The sequence below is a fragment of the Solenopsis invicta genome, chromosome 16 (genome assembly GCF_016802725.1).
Source record: "Solenopsis invicta isolate M01_SB chromosome 16, UNIL_Sinv_3.0, whole genome shotgun sequence".
Taxonomy (NCBI): domain Eukaryota; kingdom Metazoa; phylum Arthropoda; class Insecta; order Hymenoptera; family Formicidae; genus Solenopsis; species Solenopsis invicta.
Genome location: NC_052679.1, coordinates 23,132,442 through 23,158,065, shown reverse-complemented (window position 1 = coordinate 23,158,065; position 25,624 = coordinate 23,132,442). Strand labels below are relative to the sequence as shown.

The 25,624-nt window shown below is 36.1% G+C and overlaps 1 protein-coding gene across 2 annotated transcripts in view; it reads left to right on the top strand.

Moving 5' to 3' along the window:
• Window positions 1-25,169, top strand: part of LOC105199727 (attractin-like protein 1) — a 44,048-nt gene extending 18,879 nt beyond the window's left edge. The window contains exons 2-12 of one of the 2 annotated variants that reach the window (XM_011166941.3): window positions 8,780-9,127; window positions 10,703-10,884; window positions 11,469-11,863; window positions 12,168-12,766; window positions 12,848-13,331; window positions 13,682-14,090; window positions 14,283-14,426; window positions 14,527-14,676; window positions 14,774-15,161; window positions 15,362-15,599; window positions 15,825-25,169. In XM_011166941.3, the coding sequence (XP_011165243.1) occupies window positions 8,780-9,127; window positions 10,703-10,884; window positions 11,469-11,863; window positions 12,168-12,766; window positions 12,848-13,331; window positions 13,682-14,090; window positions 14,283-14,426; window positions 14,527-14,676; window positions 14,774-15,161; window positions 15,362-15,599; window positions 15,825-16,070 (3,583 nt within the window). In that variant the 3' untranslated portion in view covers window positions 16,071-25,169. The remainder of the gene's footprint in view (window positions 1-8,779; window positions 9,128-10,702; window positions 10,885-11,468; window positions 11,864-12,167; window positions 12,767-12,847; window positions 13,332-13,681; window positions 14,091-14,282; window positions 14,427-14,526; window positions 14,677-14,773; window positions 15,162-15,361; window positions 15,600-15,824) is intronic. The other variant, XM_011166946.3, reaches the window with a different exon arrangement.
• The last annotated feature ends 455 nt before the right edge of the window (window positions 25,170-25,624 follow it).

Here is a 25,624-nt window from a genome sequence, read left to right as displayed (position 1 = left end):
TTTTTAATTTTTACAATCTCCAACTTATTAAAACTGCGTGCTGCATATTACGTAATATTAATACTTTCGAAGCATCTATAAGATTTCCTCTTCTCCTCCCTGCCCGAAAAAACTGTAAAGAATTTTATTGCGAAAAAATAACACCTCAGCCAGGTGTTATTCGAACTTTTGGATCTCTCAGCATTCCGTGCGAGCGTCCTACTAATTCGATTACCAAGGTTTATTTTTAATTCTTTTAGTGCTATGAATACCTTTTAACAAATGGATGTTGCATGCGCGGAACACTCTATCCCTGTCCGTGATGTAGGTATTTCAGTTTCTATTTATTACTTTTACTTATTCTCTTAAGGCCGGACATGTTTACACGTGTACAACAATGAAAGGATTAATTCTCTCTCAATCCCGTTCTTAGGTCTTATTCGATCGTCCCACCTCCGTCAACCGTGTTGTTACGCAAACAAGAGATTCAAAAGGACTTTCATAGAGATTCATGGACAGTGTGTCTCATGGCAACACATTATTTTGAGTTCCCGTTCCGGATTTAGCTGTACTTTATTTTAATCTTCTCACCGTGACGAAGATTGGAAGTGCACTAAATGTAGTTATATTAATGTCGCGCACATTTCACGTTATCTTAATTTTATGAATTGGGACATCCGAGTCTCCTCCGAATACTAATAATTCACTGAATGATTAACGTATTTATCATTTCGCGTTTTATTCGGTCGAGCTGCACGTTCCGTGTTCAAAATTTCATGTTTCCAATTAAGCCGGAATCATTGTGATGCCGAGCAATATCTCTTATTGATGTCACTGACATTAATAACTCGCTAGTATACTAATGCTTTCTATGAACTGCTCGTTTTTACTCATTAATTTGTAATATCGTGACAGAGTCGCGTTTTCCGTAAGACTAATCAATATTGATTGATTGAGAGAGAGAGAGAGAGAGAGAGAGAGAGAGAGAGAGAGAGAGAGAGAGAGAGAGAGATATGCTTCCGCGATTATGTGTTTGCACAATTCGAAATTTTATACAGCCGGGAAGTAATTTAAAAATCGATTTTAAAGTCAATTTTTTTCTTCGTACTGGAAAGAGCAAATATTGATATATAGATATAAGGAAGCGAATTCATTCGCACGCGTTGATCGTATCTTTCAAATTCGCGCCGCTTGCATCGTTCGACTTGGAATAAAGAATGAACCGGCCGGGTCGTCGAACTTGACATCGAACATGATTCATCCAATTTTATTAATCATCATAAAGAAATGCGATGCTGCGTTCGCGAGAGCGGAACCACTTCTGATCGCGATGTTTACGAGGTGCTCTTAATAAGACGCGGAATTTCATCGCGCTCTTGTGCATCGCTCCGATAACGCTTTAAATCGCTGCGTTCGATAAGAATCTGAAGCACTTCGCGTCGATCCGCTTGTAATTCTTATCGTAGATAAGATAATAATCCCATTACAATTGTACAGATCGTATCTGTGCTATTGAGTTGTATCGTAAATCAATTCAAATCTAAAAATTGTTTTCTCTTTTTACCGAGCTCTCGCTCGTTTTCGTTTCGCTCACTTTCCCTCCCAGAGAAACAAATTTTTCTCTCACGAAGATTTAATCGGGCGCTTATCTTATCTTTCGAAATACCAAATATACGCGTTTGCCCCAATTACTTTACGCCGCGGAGAAGGAAGGTATTTGACCTCCTGTCAATCGGGGCTGGGTTATTTACGGCGATCCATCCGTTCTTTCATCTGCGCTTTAAATCAGCAGTCGCGTGCTTTATCGCGTACGATATGATAATTTCGCGTTCTGGCATTCATCCCGATGCTCACATTGCAATAAGCAGTGTGGCAATTTCAGCAATTGCGATAATGATACGCGCTGCGCAATCCTCGACGAAGGCGTAATCAACAATCTCACTTATCCCGCCTTTGTTTTTTCTTTCTTTTCGGTTGCATATCTATTAGAGGAGTCATTTATCAAAGTTTCTAGCGAAATCATATGATTAATTGCGTTGCATTTTAACATGGTGGAAAAACGTGAGCTCTTAATTCCGAGCGGTAAAATTTACTTTGCTTTGTCTTAATACAAAACGCGATTAAACATAAAAATTAAACGATTTTGTTCTAGCCGAGAGTTCATTAATAACGATAATACAAAGGTAGTAGGATGAGTTTTAAATTGAAACACAAAGATGACATTATTAGTCACATTGTTGTTGTAAGGTGTGAAAGTTGCATCTTTTTAATGACTACTCTCAAATTTTCAATCGTACCTACGCTTAGTTTTGACAGTTGGTTGTATTATTTGTGTCAGTATATTCTTTAACGATGGAAAAAAGTCGAATACGTTTTTGCGCGATTACGTATTTGAATCTAAGAGGGAAAACTAGAAAGGAAAATCAAAGTTGGATTCTATTTACGGTATTCTCTACTCCTTCATTTTCCATGATTATAAAGTTTGAGTTGCCAAGGCCATACAAGAGCGTTTGATGACGAGCATCTGAAAAGTGCAACGATTGAGCAAATGGTCGACAAAGTGCATTAAATTGTAGTGGATGACCGAAAGTCAGAAAGATAGCGGATACCGCAGGTACATCTTTTGATCATGTATTCAAAATGTTACACGATGATACGAGAAGGCTGATTACGCGCGATGGATACTGTGTATGTTGACATTGTATCAAAAATGTATTCACCACGACACGATTAAACTGCATGCATGAATCGTGTGCCACGGGAATAAAAAGATTTGTTAAAACAACTAAGAACTTTACTAATTTAACAGATCCGAGGCGGTAATATACGGATTGCCAGTTTTCCGTGTTAAAGTAGTAAAGTTTTATAGCTGAATAAAGTTAGCAATTACAACTAATTATATTTGTTAAAATAGCGCAGCAAATTTGTTAATATAGCGAAACAACTTTCTGCGAAAATCAATTAAATATACATATAGATTAAAGTTTTTAATGAAACTGTTAGCTAAAATGGCGCATACTTTTGCTGCTGTAATGAAGAAAACTTGTTACATTAACAATTTTTATTGTAGCAAAGAACTAATTGCCCTAACAATTCAGTCATTGTTTTCAGACATAATTTCTTTGTTGAACTATCAAATCTCCTTAGTTGTAGTCGAACTCGCGCAGCAACCTTTGCTGAATCACTCAATCTACTTCTTCCGTGTACTACGAATTGCTTCCGCATCTCCCGCATTCGCTTGATCTAACCCTTGCGACTCTTTTTGTTTTCATGAGGAAAAAAACTCGCGATCAATGATGAAGCGATCGTCGCCGTAAACGAGGATTTGACCAAACCTATTTTACTGACGGAATAAAGGGACGGAGAAAAGAAGATCCATTGAGCTATAAGGAGACTATATTGAAAAGTAAAATGGATTTTATCAAGAAATGCAAATGTTCCATTCTTAAGCTCTACTTATCAAACACATAGTTTGTATTTATAAATATATAATACTGAGATAATTCAGTTTGTCGTTGATAAATGGAGCGAATACTTTGCGCAAATGGTGAGCAATCGTCGTTCGCAACGCAATGAATTATTCATTGAAGGAACATAGAGAGAAACGAAACCTGCTTATAAAGAAACGTAAAAGTCTCGCGAGCCGCTTTTATGTCTAGCGTGCCCTTCATATTTATTATTACCGCGTCTTCTTTCTCACTACAAACCGTAGCGGCCTTGCTACTAAGCTTCCACGATAAAGTCTTGATCTTGAAAAGAAGACGAACTTCTCGGCCGCGAAAATGATTAGATAAAAAGGCATCCTACGCTTCGTGCTATCCTTGAAATTATTTTCAGAAGCAGAGCGTTTTAAAGATTACCCGACGGCCTCGACGCTATGATAACGGTTATTGTTCTTGATGATAATTCCCGGTTCGTTTGTCCGTGAGAAAAATGACTTCTTCGCACTCTGGGTAGATATACTTGAGGATGTACGTGTCACATCTCAAAACATTACCATAAATATAATGATTTCATAGATTGTTCTATTATTATGTTTGAATATTTGTGTAAAATTTGAACACAATTCTTTTTATCGTTTTAAAATGTTGTTTAATTTTTAGTTTACTTTTGATTCTTATATAAAATTGTATTTTATTATTATACTTATTAGCTTTGATGAGGAAATAGTTTTACGAATTAAATCAAAATTTTTATATATACTTACAATAAAAGTTTAATAATTCGCGCAAAAGTTTCTTTGGATCCATTCATTCGTTTAAAAGTTATTTATTTAAAACTGTAACAAGATATGGTCATTTCGTTGTATAAATCATTATAAGCCAAAGTTTTCGTTGTATTCTTTGCAATTGCTTTTAGGATCAAAATTCCGAAATCAATCGTATTCACGATCAACTTTTTGTCGTTTAAAAAGAAAAGAATAAAAGAAAAGAATAAGAAACCTGCAATTTTTTTATTTCGATAATTTTTACCTAATATTGTAGAACCCGAAATATCCTTAACACTCTGCACACGATTGGACAGAAATGTCTTGTGCTTGTTTCTTTTGAAATATTACGAACACCTGGCCAAATAGCGGTCCCATTCTCTCCGTAAAAAAAGTTTAACATCGAGGCAGGTGCGCGGCTGGTCTCAATTCGCACATGTCTTTTATCCGGGACGTTTTGGAGAACTGTCTAAGTCACAAATGACCCTATTATATATGATTGCTAGTTTTATATTTGTAAATTTTTTTCTTTATTTTCAACTAATTTTCGGCAATATATTGTAAAGATTTCACGAGCTATTGAAAAAGAATTTAAGTAATAATTCAAGCTGAAATACAAGAATCGTTGCTATTATATTTGCGTTGGTTGTTATAAATAATATTTAAAAATGTTTCTTACAATTATTTTAAAGTTTTTGCAACGTCATATTAATACAAAAATACATTATTTAAAATATAAGTGTAATGTGCCTTTAATTTATACCTAATCGTGCACATTAAACTTTATTTTCTATTGGATAATTTAATTTTTTGAAGCTCAATTTTTTTTTTTTTGTAGTTTGGAATATCAACTTTGAAGCATAAAAGTATTTGTCCTTACGTCCCTTTTGTTTCAAAGTTAAGAATTCTTATATAAAAACGTGCATTTCTCTAATTTTACCTATTATGATTAATTATAACATTTATATACTATTTTTTTTAATTAACCGTAAAAATACTGTTCAGAAATGTTAATGTATACACTCAGAGAAAAGTTTATTCGAGCTAAAAAATATTTGTTTGAATCAAAGAAAGTCGTGCAATGTAAATCTTTTTCTAAATGACAGAAACATATTTTTAACTAGGACAACTAAATTATTTTTTACATTCCTGTCAGCACTTTCTTTTAATTACAAAATTATTTGTTCAAATTAAACCAATAATTTAATTTACTTTAAAAAGGACTTAAAACATTATTTTTTGAAATCAAGTAAATTTTTATTTTACTCAAAGGTATTTTCACTTCAACTTGAAAAAAATCAATTAAAAAAGATGATTTCATCAATTTAAACGACTTTACTCTACATGTAAGAATTCCTAAAAAAATTTTTTAATATTTGCAAAAATAATGAAAATTAACGCAATCACGAATGATCCAGTCGTGCACAGAAAGGTTGTCTAATTACATGTGTACAGAGTGTTAATAGAAATTGTTTGCGGAATAATACGGTCAAGGGTAAGATCGCGGCTAATTGCGAGAATTACGCGCGTAATGCCACCGTGCGCATCGCTACGCGGTATAAATACACTCGACGGACGTCGTAGCTCAGCGTCGGCGTGGCATTACCGTTTCTCGTGTCAATCATTCGCGACAGCGGATGCGCCTTCACGAGAATCGTTCTTTTTATTCCTATGGCATATTGTTATTCCTTCATCGTCGCCGCGTCTTCCTCTCGTCGCCGGTGTTGCCCGTGGTCGCGAAAGCGTGTGCGCGTTACTAAAGCGCAGGTATTTTTTTTTTTTTCATTCCGCGATGTGTCGCGCTGCTAATCAACTGTGCTCTCTCAATTAAATTTCGTTGTGTTTTTCTTTAATCGCACGACACGCATTTCAGCGACGCGAATTGTACGGCGCTGTGCTTTCAATTACATTTAATGCCTCTTTGTCTTCGATCAATGACATCGCTCACTCCAACATTTGACATTTCTAATAAAATCTTGATTGATTGAACATCGCGAAACCGGTTTTGTTATTTTAGTATAGCACTCTGACATTTCACAAGCTCGTTATAGGATCTCGTTACGTGTCTCTTTTGTATTCCGAAATCAATCGGTAATTGAAGCCGGGACTAGAATTAATATTAATCTTTGGAATTGATGGTTAGCCCATCGCGTCCTATTAACACTTACAAAAATAATTTCGACAAATTTAAATCGAATGTACTGTCGTAAGACAATTTAACTTTATATCTCAAGATATAAAGTTAAATTGTCTTACGACAGTACATTCGATTTAAATTTGTCGAAATTATTTTTGTAAGTGTTAATAGGACGCGATGGACTAACCACGGAAGAAGGAAAAAGTTTAATTGAAAGTATTGCGAATACCATAGAAAAAATAAATAAAATGCTGTAAGAGATTCTAAAGTTTCTGTCTTTCGCATCTTAAAGATCTACAGGACATTTCTCAAAACATTAAGAAAATTATGAAAAAATTAGAAATTATTTTATATTGCATTTGAAAGCAGTAGTAGGAAAATATTGGCGGCAATTTTCTAGCTGCTTAAAAAATTATTTCGATGAGAAGTAGACGTATGCTTTAATATATAATTAATAATGAATATATAATTAATAATGAAGTAAGAAATAATGAAAAAAATCTGAATTTTTTTATTTAAGTACTTTGAATATTCAAGATGATTTATGTAAAGTTTCATTGCGATGCAGAGATCAGTTCTGTAAAATAAAATTTATTTATTTATTTACAAAACAATTAGAAAATCATAATAAAACTTTGAATAATTCGTCTCGAATATTTAAAGTATAACTTACACAAAAAAATCGAGATTTTTCTTAATGTTGTAAAAAATAATTTAATTTTTGAAAAAAATAGAGCAAATAAATTATAAAAATATATTATTAAATAAAAATGTAATTTTCTCACAACTTCATACGTATATAGTTTATTTGAAGTGTTAATGTTAAACATATTTCGAAATTTTATTTACTTTGTAGGGACTGTATGTTCGATATATCTTTAAAGGCTAAGAATTTTTTTTTTCATTTTTCTTTAGACACAAACTTTAAACTTATTACTTTTTCATATAGCCTCTCGTTTAATTACGCCACGCCCGTTTCCGTATCTTTACATTCGAGCGCGGAAACGAGCAGGTGACTTGCAGCTTTAAGATGCGCCGCACTTTCTCCAAACGTGTTGAGGACGTCGAACATCATTTTTCATCTTTCCGACTTCCGGTTCCGCCTCACACCTCCGCGCCCCCCCCCCCCCGTTCATTATCGCTTGCGAACGCGATCGTCGGATAAAAAAAAATAGGGAGTAATTAATGAAGTTAACGCGTTGGGATCTCGTTGACGATGATGTACTCGCTTGATGTTGCTCTTCCGTGTCGCGTTCGTTGCATCCGCCCTGATCTGCATGTCGATGCAACACGACGCAACGATGTATACGCAACCGCTCGGATTATTCGGATTACGCCCCATTATACTCTATTCGTGTTTACAAGCGCGATATTGATTGAATTGATTTTAATTTTATTACACATTGTCAACAAGAACGGAGCGTGAGACGGAGGAAGAGGATTCTAATCATTTAAGGTCATGGCACACAGAAAAAATCGAGCAATAAAATTCAAGCAGTAAGCAAATCAGCAAATCATAATGATAACAAATTCAAACTGTTGAATTCCTTACTACTTATGTTTTACTGCTTAAGTAAGCTTCTTTATGTGCCATAATATTTACATTTAGAACACGCATCCTCTCTTTTTATTCTCTCTTAAAAACAATGCGTAAAATATTAGGATTTCAAATTTCAACTGCATAGTTTAATGTTGAACTTTTCACGTATTTTCCAAGATGCGTCATCTCTCTTCTTCGCATTATATTATTATATTTATAACTTATATTTATAACTTATTTACAGTTACAGTTATTTTTAACTGTTCATTGTAAGCTCATTAGCGTAATTACATCGAATCAGGAAATAATTATAGTAGATAATTATAAAAGACTGTCTGAAATATGACTTTTACGTACATTTTAACGATGTATGTACATATGCTAAATGCGTCTGCACCTTGTGTGTGTGTGTGTGCGTGCGTGCGCGTATGTGTGTGTGTGTGCGCGCGCGCGCGCGTGTGTGTGGTAATATAATAATATACGATAATATGAAAATCAAGCTACATCATAAGAAACAAAATGTGATTTTTACATTACAATATATGATGTCATATTATCATTTTATATTATTATATTTTCTTGCATTTTTTATCATAGCACTGTAAACAGTGGTTACTTCATGACTTAGTGTTCCTTTGAATACGAAGATTCTATTTCCATCCAATGCTTCCCAGTATCGATGCTGATTTATCGCGTTACGTCAGTACGTTACTTTCCAAATATCGTAGAATAAAGAATCACTCGAAAAGTTGCAGGCCTTAATTTTCACTTTTTCAAATTTTACTTTTGAGATTTATAGAGTATGAAAACAATGTCAATCATATCGTCTGTAGTTCGCTAGATAAAGCAAAATAATTAAATTTAATTGTCTTGTGTCGTTTATCGCTCGTATAATCGTGTCTTGTTCTTCCCGTAGATTATCGGAGAGTATTGGGAGCATTCACGACGGCTTTGGCAACTACACGGCGGACGTGAGGTGCTCCTGGTTGATCGAGAGCGACCCGAACACGAAGATACGGATGCACGTGGAGCAATTCGCGACGGAATGCGGCTGGGACCATCTGTACATCTATGACGGTGATAGCGTCGAGGCGCCACTGTTGGCTGTCTTCTCCGGCCTGATGCACAAGGATAGCTATCACATACGCCGCGTGCCGGAAGTAATAGCGGGATCCGGTAGCGCGTTGCTGCACTTTTATTCCGATGTCGCGTACAATATGAGCGGCTTTAACATTACGTATAAACTCAACGCTTGCCCGAGCAGGTGAGCACGCCGCTGACTGCGGTTTCCCTAATGACCAGTCCTTTACATTTTTTCAGCTGTCTCGGAGTATCGTTTATTTCTTAAAAGTATATATTCGTATTAATTTATTGAGGTTTTCTCTCGTTGGATAAACATTGAGAAACAGTTTAACGTGTTTGCCAAATATTTTTATATTATAAATCAGTATGTTAAAAAAAGATTTGTTAAAACAACTAAGAACTTCAGTAAATTCACAGCCGTAATAGGCGGACAGCTAGCTTTCTTAAAGTAGCAAAGTTTTATAGCTTAATAAAATTAGCGGTTATAATTTATCATAAGTGTTAAAATAGCACAGCAAATTTATTAATACAGCGAGACAACTTTCTACGAAAATCAATGAAATATATGGATTAAAATTTGTAATAAAACTGCTAGCTAAGACGGCGCATACTTCTACGCTGCTACAATGAAGAAAGCTTGTTACGTTAACAATTTTTATTGCAGCAAAGAACTAATCGCTCTAACAATTCATTCATTGTTTTTAGACATAATTTGTTATCCTATCAAATCTCCTTAGTTATAGGTGTTAAACTCATGCAGCAAACTATAGCTTTACTGAATTATCCAATCTATTTTGTACCGTGAAGGTACAGGTATAATTATAATTGATATCTTTCTTCGCAACATGATTTTCGCGTGGTAGAGCAAACGGTAAAGCGGATCGTTTTTACAGAGTTGTCCACAAGATTGATGTAAATTGATAAATCGTAACACGTTGGCCGATCCTAAAATGCAACCATTACGCAATGGCTTGTAGCCAATAAAAGCATAATCCGAAACATTATTTATGTGCTTTGCAGCGCTGTGTACGTCTGGTCACATCCAAATATAAGTGACTTTACATCGCGCGTCTGTTGAAAATGAATAACGCGGTTTTGCAAGATACGCAAGGTCAATCTGAAAGACGCGGAATAAAACGAGAAGATTACGCGGAGAGTGGCAACCGTCGATAACTCGTAATTGGGTCGCTGTCGACTTAGGAACTTTATCGAGCTTCCTCTACGAGCAGGAAATAACGCGCAACCTTATCTGCGTCACGTTTGATAACATTACCTACCGAAGTCAAAAGACGACCTCTGACAGAAAAGCTGCTTGAGCCTTTATCCGGAAGAGCAAGAATCATTTTTGCGAGATACATCTAGCATTCAGTCACCGGTTGTCGATTTGATTTTGGATATACAAGAGAACGATCTTTCTATATCGATATTGTTTTATTGTATATAAGCTTCCCAGGAAAAATTTGATTCCAGTTCCGTTAGAGAAATCCATCAACCAAGCTACTTCGTGTCACGATATACGGTTTTCCAAAATTGTTTGCTTTTCTATGTCACAACCATTCGAATCGAGAGCAATTCTCTTTTTCTGTAGGGAGAAATTAATAGAGGCAAACATTTATTGTGTAATCGAGTAAATAGCGCACGAGAGCATTTGTATTTACTTAACGACACCGTTAGCATCACGGTAGCATCGCGTCACTTTAAGACAAGATTGATTCAATGATAACTCATGTACGTACGTGCGCCTCTCTTCTTATAGGTATTCCCACATCGACTGCTCCGGTCACGGTGTGTGTATCGAAGGCACATGTACCTGCGATGCCATGTGGACCGGTGAGGCCTGCGACGTGCAAGTATGCCCGAACAATTGCTCGTCGCACGATGGGCATGGCGAGTGTGATCGCGAGAGTCATCACTGCCGCTGTTATCACGGCTTTAAAGGTAAAGAGATAACGAGGACATATGTAATGATTCGGTAATTTGATGATAAGATGCTAGAGATTATACTCTACAAATATCCAAAAGTATAACTAAATTGTTATAGTATAACATTTCAAAGTGTACAAGTAACAGTTTTCGATAACTAAGAAATGCATAAGATTGATGCATGGAAGATTTACGACAAATTAATGCATATAAAAACTGTAATATAGTAAAATCAAGATAGAGTAGTAAATATGTTCGAGATGATGTCCTTCCGATTATCCAATGTAAGATAATAGCGCTATTCTAATAGCATTTAATATCGCGATCGATCACGATATCTGATCTACTATCATCTCTTACATATCCATAACAGTCATAATGAAAGTTTATCAGCGTTATAATGAATATTACATGATACATACTCGTTTAATATATCTCTCAGCACAAATAAAGTGCGTCTTCGCGATCTTGTCAGTGGTAATATTTTACAAGCCGTTACGATTAATTTTTTCCGAGCCATTCAAACTCAAAACACATAAATATAGGTTGAGATAACAAAAAAACATTAAAATAAATTCGTTTACGCGCATTCTGTGTAGGTGCAGACTGTAGCCAAAGAGGCGAGCATGGATTTTGGGAGAGTGTAACGTACAAGGATCTGCCACCGGAAGGCTCGGCCAGTCATTGTTCCATCGTTTGGAAGGATTCGCTCTACGTGGTCGGCGGCGAAAGTTTCCATCGTGCCAAGATGATATATGTATATGATTATAACGGCAATGTTTGGGAGACACCTCACGTTGAGGGTCGAGTGCCGTTACCGCGGTACGCGCACTCGTGCGTGCTATTCGGCGACAAGATATTCATGTACGGTGGCGTCGTGCAGAACTCCACCGTAACCAACGAAGTCTGGGCGTTCGACGTGTCCGCCAAGGTCTGGGAAAACGTTACCGTGCACGACAATTGCCACAACAAGACGATATGTGGTCCACTGAAGGTGCGAGATCTATTTAATTCGAAGAATATAATAATATACTTAAGAGATTAATTTTGGATTTATAAGATAGGTATATATATTCATTACGGTCAATGTGATCTCAATTTAACAATGAATATTAATTTATCATAAATTAGTATTTATTGTTAAATCGAGTTAATAAAAAATTATTAGTTATTCGATACTTTTTGAACAGCATTAATATCTGTATTGCTTACTCCCACTTGAATCTTGCGTAATATCTTGATTATCTCTGTGAAGAGTATATAACATTAATTATACTCGTATATTATTGTTTTTGCAGGTAGCCGGGCACACCGCAACCCGGGTACAGAGTCACGGCAAAAAGGAGAAGATGGTTGTGATATTCGGCTATTCGCCTCAGTATGGTTACTTAAACACCGTCCAGGAGTACTCTTTGGGTACGCGCGAGTGGCAGATCGTCAAGACGACCGGGTTTCCCGTGAAGGGCGGCTACGGACACAGTTCCGCCTATGATCCCCTGACGAATCTTATTTACGTGTACGGTGGTTACGTGTCGGAGTCGCAAAGCACACATGTTTTATCCAGTCGGTTATACGCGTACCATACTAATTATAACGAATGGCGGATGCTTACGTCGGCACCGTCGGCACGTTTTTTTCATACGGCTACTTTTGTTACGGGCGGATTGATGTTGGTGTTCGGCGGTAATATGCACAACGACACACAGCAGTCGCATGGCGCGCGATGCTACTCGGCCGACATGCTTGGCTACGATGTGACGTGTGACACGTGGCATCAGTACACTATGCCCAGAGACATGAGCGATCTTCCGCGATATGGTCACAGCGCGACCGTCTTTGAGAAGTCGATGTATATCTACGGTGGCTTTGACGGTGAAATGCTCTCTGACATGTTGAGGTATTAATCTATCATGTATCTTGTTTCATACGGAAAAGATGTTTATCTATCTGCAGATATTGAAATCTTGTTATTGTATAGGTATACTCCCGGCAACTGCGATGATATAACGACTCAGAATCAGTGTCTGAATGTCAGGAGAGGCATAAAGTGCGTGTGGCACAAGCTGAGCAGTAAATGCCTACAGATTTCAAAGATACCGCAGCAATGGCTCAATCACGATTACGACGATCATGACAGCATATACACGAAATGCCTGGATAGCGAGTCACCCCGTGGTATGACGTCGCATGAAGAACTCTGTAAGCTTTTCACCGATTGTGTTACATGCGTGCAAACCTCGTACAATTGTGTATGGTGTGGTAAGAGTTGCTTACATAAAAAATGCCGGGATATTCCGAATATGCCGAATTTGCCCATCAAGGAACTGGATCAGTGTGATGCAAACACTGGTATCGAATGCCTGCAATTGCATACGTGTCATGCTTGCTCCAGCAATTCGCGTTGCATTTGGTCGTGGTCCAACGGACCTGACCGTTGCAAACCACAGTCGAAAATTCGAGAGGTGCGTGTGAAAACATATTTTAATTTTTACTGACTGTAGAAGATGGTAAAACGCGGAATATGAATTTTTTAAAAATAAACAATTGATTAGTTCCGGACTCTCGAAATTTAATTTTTTTTAAATAACTTCTTTCGAAATATTCTGCATAGTGATTAATTATACTTATATATTTTAATGAAGTATATATTTTATTATTTTAAGATTATTTTTATATTTATACTTTTTTAATATTTTAATGTTTTTAAATGTTTTAATAAAAATACTACATTTAATATTAATCTCATTTTCGCAACAATTTTGCAAGGAATTAACGATTAAATGCGTGACAATAAAATAACTTTTTGAAACAGGTGAGTGTATTAAACGACACGATTCAGGCGCAGCGTTTAACGATGGATACGTGTCGCAGTCCATGCGTGGAGTATACGTCGTGTCGCAACTGCACAGAATCCGACTGTATTTGGTGTCAAAATCAGGCCAAATGCGTAGATAAGAACGCGTACCCGGCCAGTTTTCCGTATGGGCAATGTCGCGAATGGACGACGATAGATTCCCGGTGTCGCGCTACAGAAACTGGTAGGGAATGGTGCAGCTTCTATTCGTCATGCGCCACTTGCCGATCGGATCCCGGTTGCGGCTGGTGCGACGACGGATCGGGTACCGGGAAAGGTTCGTGTATGCCTGGTGGAGCTCGTGGTCCCAGCAGCAGAAGCTCGAACATGTGTTCACTTGAACTTTGGTACTTCACAAGATGTCCAAGTAAGCGAGTTTTTCTGTTGAACCTTAGCTTCTTTTATGAAAAAAGCTTGATAATAACAACAACAACAATAATAATAACAGCAACAACAACAGCAATAATAATAACTATAATATACAGCAATAATATTTTTTGAATATTTAAAATATGTTGTTATATCGCTGTTACTAACTTGATTTTCTTGATTCTCACAGCTTGTCAATGTAATGGTCACAGTAAGTGTCTTCCAAATAGTAGCGTATGCATTCAGCCATGCGGAAACTTGACTTATGGACCACACTGCGATAAGTGTATCCCCGGCTATTACGGTAGCCCACTCAACGGAGCTACATGTCAGCGTATGTAATATCTTTTTCTACATACTATGTCATTATCATTTGCACTAGTCACGAATAAACAAAAAGACGTTTGAGTGACACTTGTGCGCTCTTATTATAGCTTGCTCCTGCAACAATCAAGGAACTCAATGCACAAGCGAGACGGGCAAATGTTTTTGCACAACTAAAGGTATTATCGGCGATCACTGTGAACGTTGTGACGTATCTGGTCTCTATCACGGAGATCCTACGAATAAAGGATCTTGTTTTTGTAAGTTAATTGATGAAATATGCTTTTTGCGTTATATTTTAATATCTTAATTGTAATTAAATTATTATTTTGATCACTCATGCATTTGCGATTTCAGATGATTTGGCTATTGACTATCAGTTTACGTTTAATCTGAGCAAAAAGGAGGATCGGCACTATCGAGCAATCAACTTCAAGAATTCGCCACCGAAAGCTGACATTGACGCCGAGTTCTCCATCACGTGCTCCGTGCTTGCCAAGATGAATGTGACCATCAAGAAAGTTAATAGTCAAGAAAAGCCACTGTTGCTCGGCGCAAATTGTACAACGACCATGTACAAGCACCGTTTCAGCAAAGCGGACTACAACTTCGGCAGCGAAGATAACAATACTCTCACTACATTCTACGTGTACGTCTATGACTTTCAACCGCCATTGTGGATCCAGATCTCGTTTTCCCAGTACTCCAAACTGAATCTACAACAGTTTTTCATTACATTCTGCACGTGAGTATCATAATTTGGACTTTGGATTGATTTACAATTTAAAATAAAGCGAGTTAAAATTATATTAAATCTCCAAGCGCAATGTGCAAAAAATAATCTTAACATAACGGATCTATTGGCTGCTTACGCTTTATTTTTTTAAAATTTTCCATACTCTCTTTGCCATGATGAACCTCAGGCAGTACTTACTTGTAAACTAGAGATTACATGACACCGCACAGGTGCTTCCTCGCTCTACTGCTAGTGGCTGCCATTCTCTGGAAGATCAAGCAAAAATATGATATGTATCGACGAAGACAAAGGCTCTTCCTGGAAATGGAGCAAATGGCTAGCAGGGCGTTCAGTCAAGTTCTGGTGGAAATCGAGAGACGTGATGTTGACAATTCGGATCCAGATCGCGGTGATGCCGACTTTACCAATTGTCGTAAAAAGAAGAAGGTAATTGTAAACATTTAAACTGTGCTCAATGAACTTATTTCTAATTTAACAATGAATAATTTTATAAAAACTGAATTTTTTCAGAGAAGGTTCTTATACATTTTCCAAAAAATTTAGAGAAAGACATTTTATATTTGTTCCTATGTAAATTTTTATATTTTGCAAATAGAATGTCAAATCGAATAAGATCTAACTATTCCTAATCGAATTTGTTTTTGCGTGCAGGATGCTCCTAGTCCGATCGCACTGGAGCCTTGTTGTGGCAACAGAGCAGCGGTTCTGTCTCTGCTAGTCAGATTGCCGACTGGCGGCGAGCCTTATACGCCAGCCGGGCAGAGCGCTGGTCTAGCCGTGGCGTCCGCTTTGGTAACGCTAGGCAGCCCGCGCCGACCATCTCAGGAATTAACGACGAAGGAGCCGAAAAAGACGAGGAAGTCCGCCAGCCAGCATCCGGACTCCACTTGCATTTAGCGGTAAATCGACAAAATATCGCGCGTTAGGATGTGACTATATGATAAGCCTTAGATTTGTTTCTGTGATCTTGCCCGCGCTTAATACGGCAGGACATTCATCTTCGAACTCTAAATGGAGTGAAGAAGTGCGAGCGATAATCGCGCCGAGATCGAAACGGGAAAACCATACGCGAAAATTTTACTCGTTGACGCGCGACTGATCGGTGAATCGAACAATTCGGTTATCTTGTCCGACGAATTGGGTGAGCGTGTAACGCTAGATATAGATGTATGCGCGACTTTCCTTATCGAGTAGAAGGAAACGCCTTTTTGGCCGAGGAGCGAATGGACTGCTCCGACCGGTTACGTCCGCTAATCATGGTAAGTAACATTTCTTTTAGACTTGAGCTGCATATTTTCATGCGCCGAAAGGGACGTCCATTGATCACTCGGCTAACATTCGGAACATAATCGAGTTTCTTTTTAAGGCTCTCGATTAACGATGTACAGTGTTGTATAGGTGGTTAGACGATTGTTTTTGTCGAAGAAGTTACGATACGACGTGTTGGTCGCGTGGATAAACTGGCCTCGTGCATATTCGAAAAGCTTTTATCCGCTGCATCTGTTTTAGAGAATTATTCATTCATAATTTAGAATATATTATATTATATATATATATATAATATATTTAATTATCATAAATCTAAGAAAACTACATAATCATCTCTTAAAAATTTAGAAGTTTATAAAATGAAGTGCCGCTTAAATCTGAAAAAATTAAATATATTTAATATATTTAATATATTTTTTTTTGTCATAAGTTCTTATATCTCTCTTTCTTGGCATGATTTCTACAGTGCAGTGGACAAAAAACATTGTAAATGCCATAAAAAAAGTTATTAAAAATAATTCATTAATGTTATTATGAAATGATTAAATTCAAAGAAGTACAACGCTTCGACGTAAGCTGTAAATAGGCTGTATTTTTGTCGGACTCGAACGAAAAAAATCCGATCATTAATAGTGAAGATAAAATGCGTATGAAAGTGGACGAAGGCCGGTGAGTACATCAGAGAATTCACTATTTATGCATCTATGTAGCAAATATGTGTAAGATTCATATTCTAAATCGATCGAGGTGAGTAGAGATAACAATTTGCAATCGGTACAGATTTATGGAACGTACAAACTGCATATCCAATTTTATGTGCATTTTGCATTAAAATATTGTGCCAAATTAGTATTTCTTTCTTCAGTATTAATGCAAATCATTTGTCGAGAGACACACTTTGGTCGACTAGAATCTTTGGCAGAGCCGAAGAGCTCTAGAGCGAAGGAACGAATATTTTCCTTTCGTTTGTTACCTCTATTCACTGTGATTGCAATCAGTTTTCGTCGTACGACCGAAAGTTTGCAGGATCCAAGATTTGACACCAGTTAACGGCGTAATATAATTAAAAATTTTTAAGAATTCGTGTCGGTCATACTCGAGATTTTAGCCTAGCAAACGAAAATCGAAACAATTTAACGTGGTCATTATAATAAGAATGTCATTCGAAATCTCATTTTTCTTTCACATACATGGCGCAAGTAACGGTGCTGATTATTTCGCACGGTTGGTTGCATGACTGTCTTTTTGAGCATTTAACTAATGTGTGTACGAGATTCGCATATTTTTGTTTTCTTTTTTTTAAAGGATTTATAAATCTCCGTTTATATTACATTTTTATTCCTTCATATTTGTGTATTACGGAGAAAAATAAATTAGTAATATATAGCGTATATATACTTCCATTTTTGATAGTAAATTTGCTACTTTGCTTCTTACTGTTTCAAATATGTGAAAATAAGTTGTAACGTTCGAAAACTTTACGAATTTTGTATACATCATTAACGAGAGGTAACGGTAGTGCATGGAGAAAGTTCCAGCGCACTCCGATTCATACGTGAAACGCGTTGAAGGTATATTAAGAAACCGGCACGGTTTTCTTTTTCTTCTTGAAACTTTCATGGTGATACAAGAAAGAGGAGTTATTAAAATTCATACACATACATACATATATTAGATATTCTTTCTATAAATACGTTATCTTGTGTTATGATAATTAAGCATTTTTTTTATTGTGGTGCGATGTTTATGTGTGTACTATATAAATATACATACATATATACATATATAAATATACATATGTGTGTATGCGTGTATATGTATGGCTTCGTATTTATATTATTGGTGCATATTTGAACGGACGAATAATATTAGGTGTACAAATTAATTTTCGGCCCTAACATTAAATCATATGCAGTATTTATTTAAACTTATTCCCGCCAAGTTCAGGGTTGTATAGACCATAAAACTGGAATATGTAAGTGACATGACTTCAAAAAATTCACTGTGAGTCTAATGAACATGATGGCGTCCGACAAGCAGCATATTAGGGACTGTTTGTTTTTTGCACTCCAGTTAAAAAAAATACCCCCTAAGGGTAAAGAAATAATTTATAAGACATTAAGGGAAGATGATGTATCTTACAGCACGTGTAAAAAACGATTTCAGAAGTTTCGGAATGGAAATTTTAACCTCGAGGATGATGAACGTGCCGGAAAACTAAGAAAGTTTGAAGACGGTGATTTGGAGCAGCTGCTGGCCGAAAATCCGTGCCAAACCCAATCAAATTTGATACTTTATCACTTACCCAATAGATGACAAAAATGTATAGATGTTACTAGAGATTATTTTTATGATTAAAAATGTATGTTGATTTTATATAAACGAATGTAATTTTCATTAAGAAGGACCGAGAATTAATTTATGCATCTAATAAATGACGATTTGTTATACGACTTGAAGTAACGCAAATGCAGTGCATTTTATTATGACGTTTAATACTCATATCTTTGTCTTTATATCGTTTAAACTATTAATTTATATAAAGACGTGGTCAAGAGAGACATATACATATATACATATAAATTAGAATCGCTTTCTTTTAAGCGATAAAATGCGCATTCTATTTCAAATATATTTTTCGTACCAAAGAAAGCTCTATAGATATGAATAAAATCGTTATTGCGCACGTAGAGGACTAGATAGCACCCAACACAATCAATCGATTATTATGTAACAATTAGAAATAAATTCGTAATTATTGGTCGCGTTTGAAAAATGATTTTTCGCCAACGGTAACGTACGTCTGATTATTATTTGTTGTCGAGTTTACTTTTTGATACAAACAGCTTTTGTACTCAAGTAGCGTGAGAAGTAATCTCGTTTAAGAGATATAATTGAAACTCTTCTCTTATGAGCGCCAAAAAAAAGATATTAAACATATTTTATTAAAATATATTTTATTGGATATATTATATTGCGAAATATTTTTTATTATATAATTTGTACAAACAAATGTGAGCGCCTTTGATTCTTTCGTTGCCACAGTACATGCAATTATTTATTATCGGCGGTTTCGATAGTTAACAAAATTATCATAAATTTAGACCCACACAGAGAGGATCGCTTTTACTCTTCGTGTGTCAGTAATTTCGGCAACGAAAGAATTAAGATTGAAACGCAAAAGTTCAAAGATATCGTTCATTTAGAATAAATTTCTCCAGTGCAAAAAGAGAAGTGCTCTGTAATTAGGAATATCGTTTAAATTCGTGATACTTTCAATGTCGTATAAATATCCGATGTTCTCAGTGATAAATTTAAATTATGGACGATGGTCCAACTGGCGCTCATATGTACACATATTTTTTTCTTTTAGTTCTTTTCTTAGGCTGTTCTTGAGAAATTTACCAGAGGAGGGTCGCTCTCGAGTGAAATCTTCACGATCTCCATCGAGATTCACTCTTGAAAAATAAAACTGTCAGACGAATGGTCGTTGAAAGTCTCTCTTTCCATTCTGCGCCAGATCTGAAAATTATCACCGTCGAGAGCCACCCTCGGAGGATAAAAATCTCGAGCGTACCGCCCCCGGCTTCGATTTTCTGTCTGTCGCGTTTGTCGTACCGTAACACTGCCAATGTAATATTCCTCCACTTCATTGATCTTTACAATCTGCTTCGTCTTCGACCCCGAGACGACGGCCGGGCTCCCTCCTCTTCCCGCGCCGATCGATCTCTGCGACTGATAACACGTGCGAACCATCGATATTCCGCAATCTCTTATCTCTCTTTCCAACGAAGATCGCGCACCATTGTTGTTCGCGATCGCGACGGGACTACCGCTCTTGAGGGGTTCTTTGACAAAGTTATATATAATATTTTATAATATTATATATATGTATATGTATAGAATGTGGAACGATTTTTTTAGTTGAACAAGTGAAGACGTGCTACATAAGTTCCAACATATTTCTTCAATAGGTCATATATTCGAAAGTAATAGAATAAAATAGTTAATTATATAATACAGCTATTAGAATTAAATCAATAAAAAGTTATTAGAAGGAAAGGAGAAAGGTCTATAAGGGCCACCTGGTTTTTTTCTTTTTTTTTAATTTATTGGCACGTATTGTTTTAATTCTAACATGTAAGAGCATTGGCATCAATACAAAGAAAAAATTGAGAAAACTCCAGAATGATTCCAGATTATTTTCCAATACGACTGCTGTGATTTGAAAGGTTTTTCGATCAGGTATTCAAAAAATTGATTTCCGAAATAAATATGATAACACTAAATACCTCCTTCGAGTTGGAATTATTCAAATTGAATATATAATTATTAAAGTCAAGATACAGGAGTTTGAACAAAATATGCATATACTCTTATAGACCTTTCCTCTTTGTAATAATTTGAACCGGAATACCCGATCGGTTCAGTCGCATACTATTATCCTCTAATTCTCGATAAAATGCCACGTAAGAGCAAATGAATATCGCGAAAGGTCCCGTTGCGGTCCATGAAGTCTCTTCGATTTTCTTCTTTCGACTCAAAGAAGGAAAAGGAGAACTGGGGGAGATCTCTCCTTCATCGCGAGAAACTCAATGAACATCTGCGGCCTTTCCGAGGCGAGATCTCTCCAGCTCTTCTAATCGTAAAACGTAGATCTTAAAGTTGGAAGGCTTACGACGATACAAAATATATCCATCCCTATGGATACTCGAGTCACCGATCTTAGCCGTTAAGGATTCTTAAGCGCCGGTATGTGAAACTCGAAAAGAAAGATGATGCTTTTTGCGAGCGGGAGACATCGCGATGCGCTGAAAGACGCGATGAAAATTCGAATTTGCAGAAGAAGAGAAAAATCGTTCTCGCATATATACACACCCACACACATACACATACACGTAGAACATACAAACACGCAGAGCCGAGAACACAGACGGGCGTATAATAAGAATACTTAATAATCTAACTAAATAAGTACACATATATAATTATGTATATTATACATAATTAAACGACGCGATTTTTCTAGGACACAATCGAAGATATTTATTTTTATTCGAGCGTAAGCATAAGGCACACAAACTATTTGATAGAAATCTGCAAGTCGACGGAACGATCTAAGTCTCTCTCGACGCGAATCTCGCAAGAATCTTAGAGAAAGCGGAACACGAAGCGAGCGTGTGTTTATGTAACGCGTATTATGTACACGATGTAAAATCTGAGACCATTAATTTCCATATACGATATTAGCGTTGCCTTGCTACTTTACATTGACACCGTCGTTAGAAAGAGCGAGATGTATCAAGTGTCAAAGCGATTTTGGAGACATCTTCACAGAAATTTCGTCCGTTACATTTTTCTTCCATCTCTCCGAAGACCACGTCGCGGCGTTTCTCGCCGAAAAAGTCCCGAGCTGTTCTGTGTGGACACTTGACAGTCTTTCGCGTGCTAAAGCCGCTCGAGCTTAATAACGATCATTTTCATCCTACATGTAAAGTTCATTACTTGTATATAACGTCATACGGAGGAACATTATTTTATTTCGAGCGATGTAGGAGAGAAAGCAACGAAGAAAGGCTTCCGAAACTATCGTATCTCAAAGGTATTAATCCGTTTTCGAATTGTGCGCACGAGAAGTTGGAAATAATCTTCGATTTTTGTTTTTTTTTAATCATTTAGTTTTTTAACTATTGCTCTCGGAAACGTCGCAAATAATTGAATAATTCGGACATTTTTAATCTCAAGATCGAACATCAAATGGTTCGAATCTTTCGAACTGGAAGTATATTCGAAATACTTGAATTCAGTTTCGAAAGTTCGAAATTATTATAAAATTGAAATTTTTCTTATATATATAGAAAAGAAAATACTCGTGAAAAATTGTTTTGTTGCTTTCAATGCATACTGCGTTTCCGATTTTCTTTACTGTTCAAACAGGTGTAACAAATTAACATTACAGATCACTTTAAGTTCGAACCTTGGTTCGAACTGTTCGAAATATTCGAGCTGATTGCTCATTCTTTTTTTACTTCGAACTATTCCAATAAATCGAACATACAATACGTTACAATACGTTCAAATCTTTTGTTTAAATTTAACCGATTGTTTTTAGGAGAAGTAACAACGTTGGTCGGTATATTTTTTGTCTATTCAGTTTACTTTTCTCAATATAAGAATATTTTTAGTCCCGAGAACTAGACTTTCCCGGCCAAGCTTGACGTGCCGTGTGTGCTGAACATTTGGATTATTTTTAGATTTGATACGTGTGGCTCGTATCTCTCTTTTTGCATTAAAAAGAAACTTAAAAAGAGGTTTAACTCTCGTTTCTCCATTTTCTTTCAAATCGGAGCATAGCATGCCGAGGGACGGAAGAGCCATCAAAATTTCTCAGTTGAAAAAACCGTATCGCGAGCATAGAATCTCTGGTTTAATTTTATATGTTTCATAATTCGCGTGCGGCACTTAAACGATCTGTCAAACGTAACTTTAAAAATATCAGTCAAGAGCTTCACGTGATTTATTTATTTTCGTTGCGGCCTCGATAAATTAAACATTGATTAAATCGAGCAAGCCCGTGTAGAAGCTTATTAAAGATGGTTTTATGTAACATAAGGTCTCATTTATTATTTATTAGAGATGTTATAACAAAGGTTTTCTTTTTTTAATCTGAGATCCCGATCATTACTTATCAGAAATGCCACAGAAAAGGTTTTCTTATTTTTATCTAATGAGACCCTTATCAGGATTTAATAAGAAAGTTTTAACTTCATAAATACTTATTTATTGGAGTTAATTTAAAAGGCCCAGAAAAGGATTTATGAATGTCATCACATGTAAAAGTCCTTATTTTTAAGACATAATAAGAACTTTTTATTTAAATCTTATTTTATAATAAGATTTATGTTATTTAAAGTAAAAAGCAATGAAAATCTGATTTAAAAAGAAAATTTTTTTTCTTACCATATAAGGGCCTTGTGAATAATTTGTTACATGTCATACAAAGCCTAGATTTATATTTAGGCTAATTGGGCTCTTACTAGAATCTTATTAACGTTTCTACACGGGACATTTACATTGCAAAATCGGATATTTCGTATCGATGATTTCATGTTGCGCACAAGTGTAAGGTATTCATTTGTATTATAGTTTATAGTTCTTATAAATATATAATATTCATATTCGCTTGTACGTATGAAGTTAAAGTCATCCGATTGTACGAAATAAAACTGCTTTAAAAATATATGTTGCACTATATGTTTTGGTCGAAGCGTCTTGAATTAGCTCAACCATTTAAATGCGTTTAGGAAGAAACGTACGTAACACGTGTGCGCACCATGCTTTCGATACGCTTGCGATAAAACCCAAATGTATACCAAATTTCTGTATTGTTGAAAGTTAAGCCAAGAGAAACCGATTGCGAGAACGGGAAACGTCGCGGATATATTTTTAGATCGGCGCGTATATGCATCGAACGGCACGAGAGGAGCGTGAACGATCGCGGCTTCGTACACGCACATACCTTATCATTCAATCACATATTCAGCTTTATCTAGTCTACAAAAGATGAGCGTGACCGCGTGCGAATGAATGGTTGCGATATCGGCGAGCTTTCCCTCGCGAAGTGCGACTTGCGAATTCATATGTATGTCGAACACGATGGAAGATTAGGAATCTTTTACTCTATATGAATTCTATACGAACGATCTCTCTTGTGATAGTAAATTTCTTCAAAAGAAGAAAAAAAGGATAAACAAGTGTTGCTTGACATCAATTCCAGAATCTTGTTCTGCGGAAATAATCGGGAAAATTTTGCCAAGAATTCCCCAAAGACTATTCAACGATTTTATATACCTCTGATTGGTTATTGTTTACAACAAACAGTAGAGGTGAAGAGTGAAAGATTCTTGCTTTCCGAAAGACATGCTTTTTTGGTGACAAAATTGAGTGTACGATCTAGATAAAAGAAATTATCTGCTCTTCGCGCCATCGGAAATCGACTGCGTCCTTTAGTCTTTTTCCTACGCTTTTCTCCTATAACCGCAAAGATAATTTTTCATAATTAGCAAGTCGAAAGTGAGAGGGGCATAAAAAGAAGGTGCTGTATAAAAAGAATTCCCTACTTTAGGAAAGCCGAATCTATGCAGGATTTGTGGGATTTTTAATAATTTTGTGTATTTCGTAGTAATGTAACTTATTTTTGTACGTCGCATTTTTTTTTTACATACCACGATGTGTATCACGTATAATCAAGGACTCTTAATCAAAGATTAAATTTAATTTATTGCACCATCGATTCATTCGCGAACAGCAGTGACGTTTGAAAATAGATTTCGTGACGAAATGAACAGTCACGCGTTAAAAGTCATGTTAGAAGAATAATTTGGATTGTCAAGAGAGTTGACGAACGACAGGATTTTCCTAGAGAACTTATCTTAAAGAATAAAAGAATTATCTTGAAGAAGAGAATCGAAAGCGAAAATGAGAGAGTGAGAGAAAGAGAGAATAAACGCGCGCGCGCGCGCGTGTGTGTGTGTGTGTGTGTACGAAAGTGTGCAAGATCGTGAATAGGCGACTTCAAATTATGCCCGTATTTTTGTGCTAGAAGTTAGAACGCGTAGAGAATTATTACGAACGCGTCGTGCGAGCGTGAGCAGACGAATGGTACATATTGTATTATATCAAATAAAACAGATATTGTTTAAATAAAATTGATATATATAAACTCAACCGTGCATGTCTGCGTGTGCTTATTTATCCCTGTCAAATGCGATGTGCTATTTTTCTCGAAAATCAGAGCAAGTGATTCTTGTTATTATGTTATATATTTGAATTCACGTATGGTATTTTAAAAATAAAGCCAAGAACCTTGAATGGAAAATATCGGGAAATATTGCAATAGCTTTTAATTATAAGAGATTAAAATTAACCAATATTTATTATTTATCGATCTGTTATCAGTTATTGGGTGCAAAATTAATTTTGTTTTATGTATAAATATTACACGCATTGTAGGCATTTGTCAATATTAAAAAATTCATCATTACACGGACAGAACAGTTTTGCTGAACTACAAATATAAAAAGAATTATGTTTAATTATAAAAAAATTGTATGGGATATTTAATTGAGTTGTTGAATTGAATTGAGAATATTGAAACTGTTTTCAGCAATATTATCATGCAA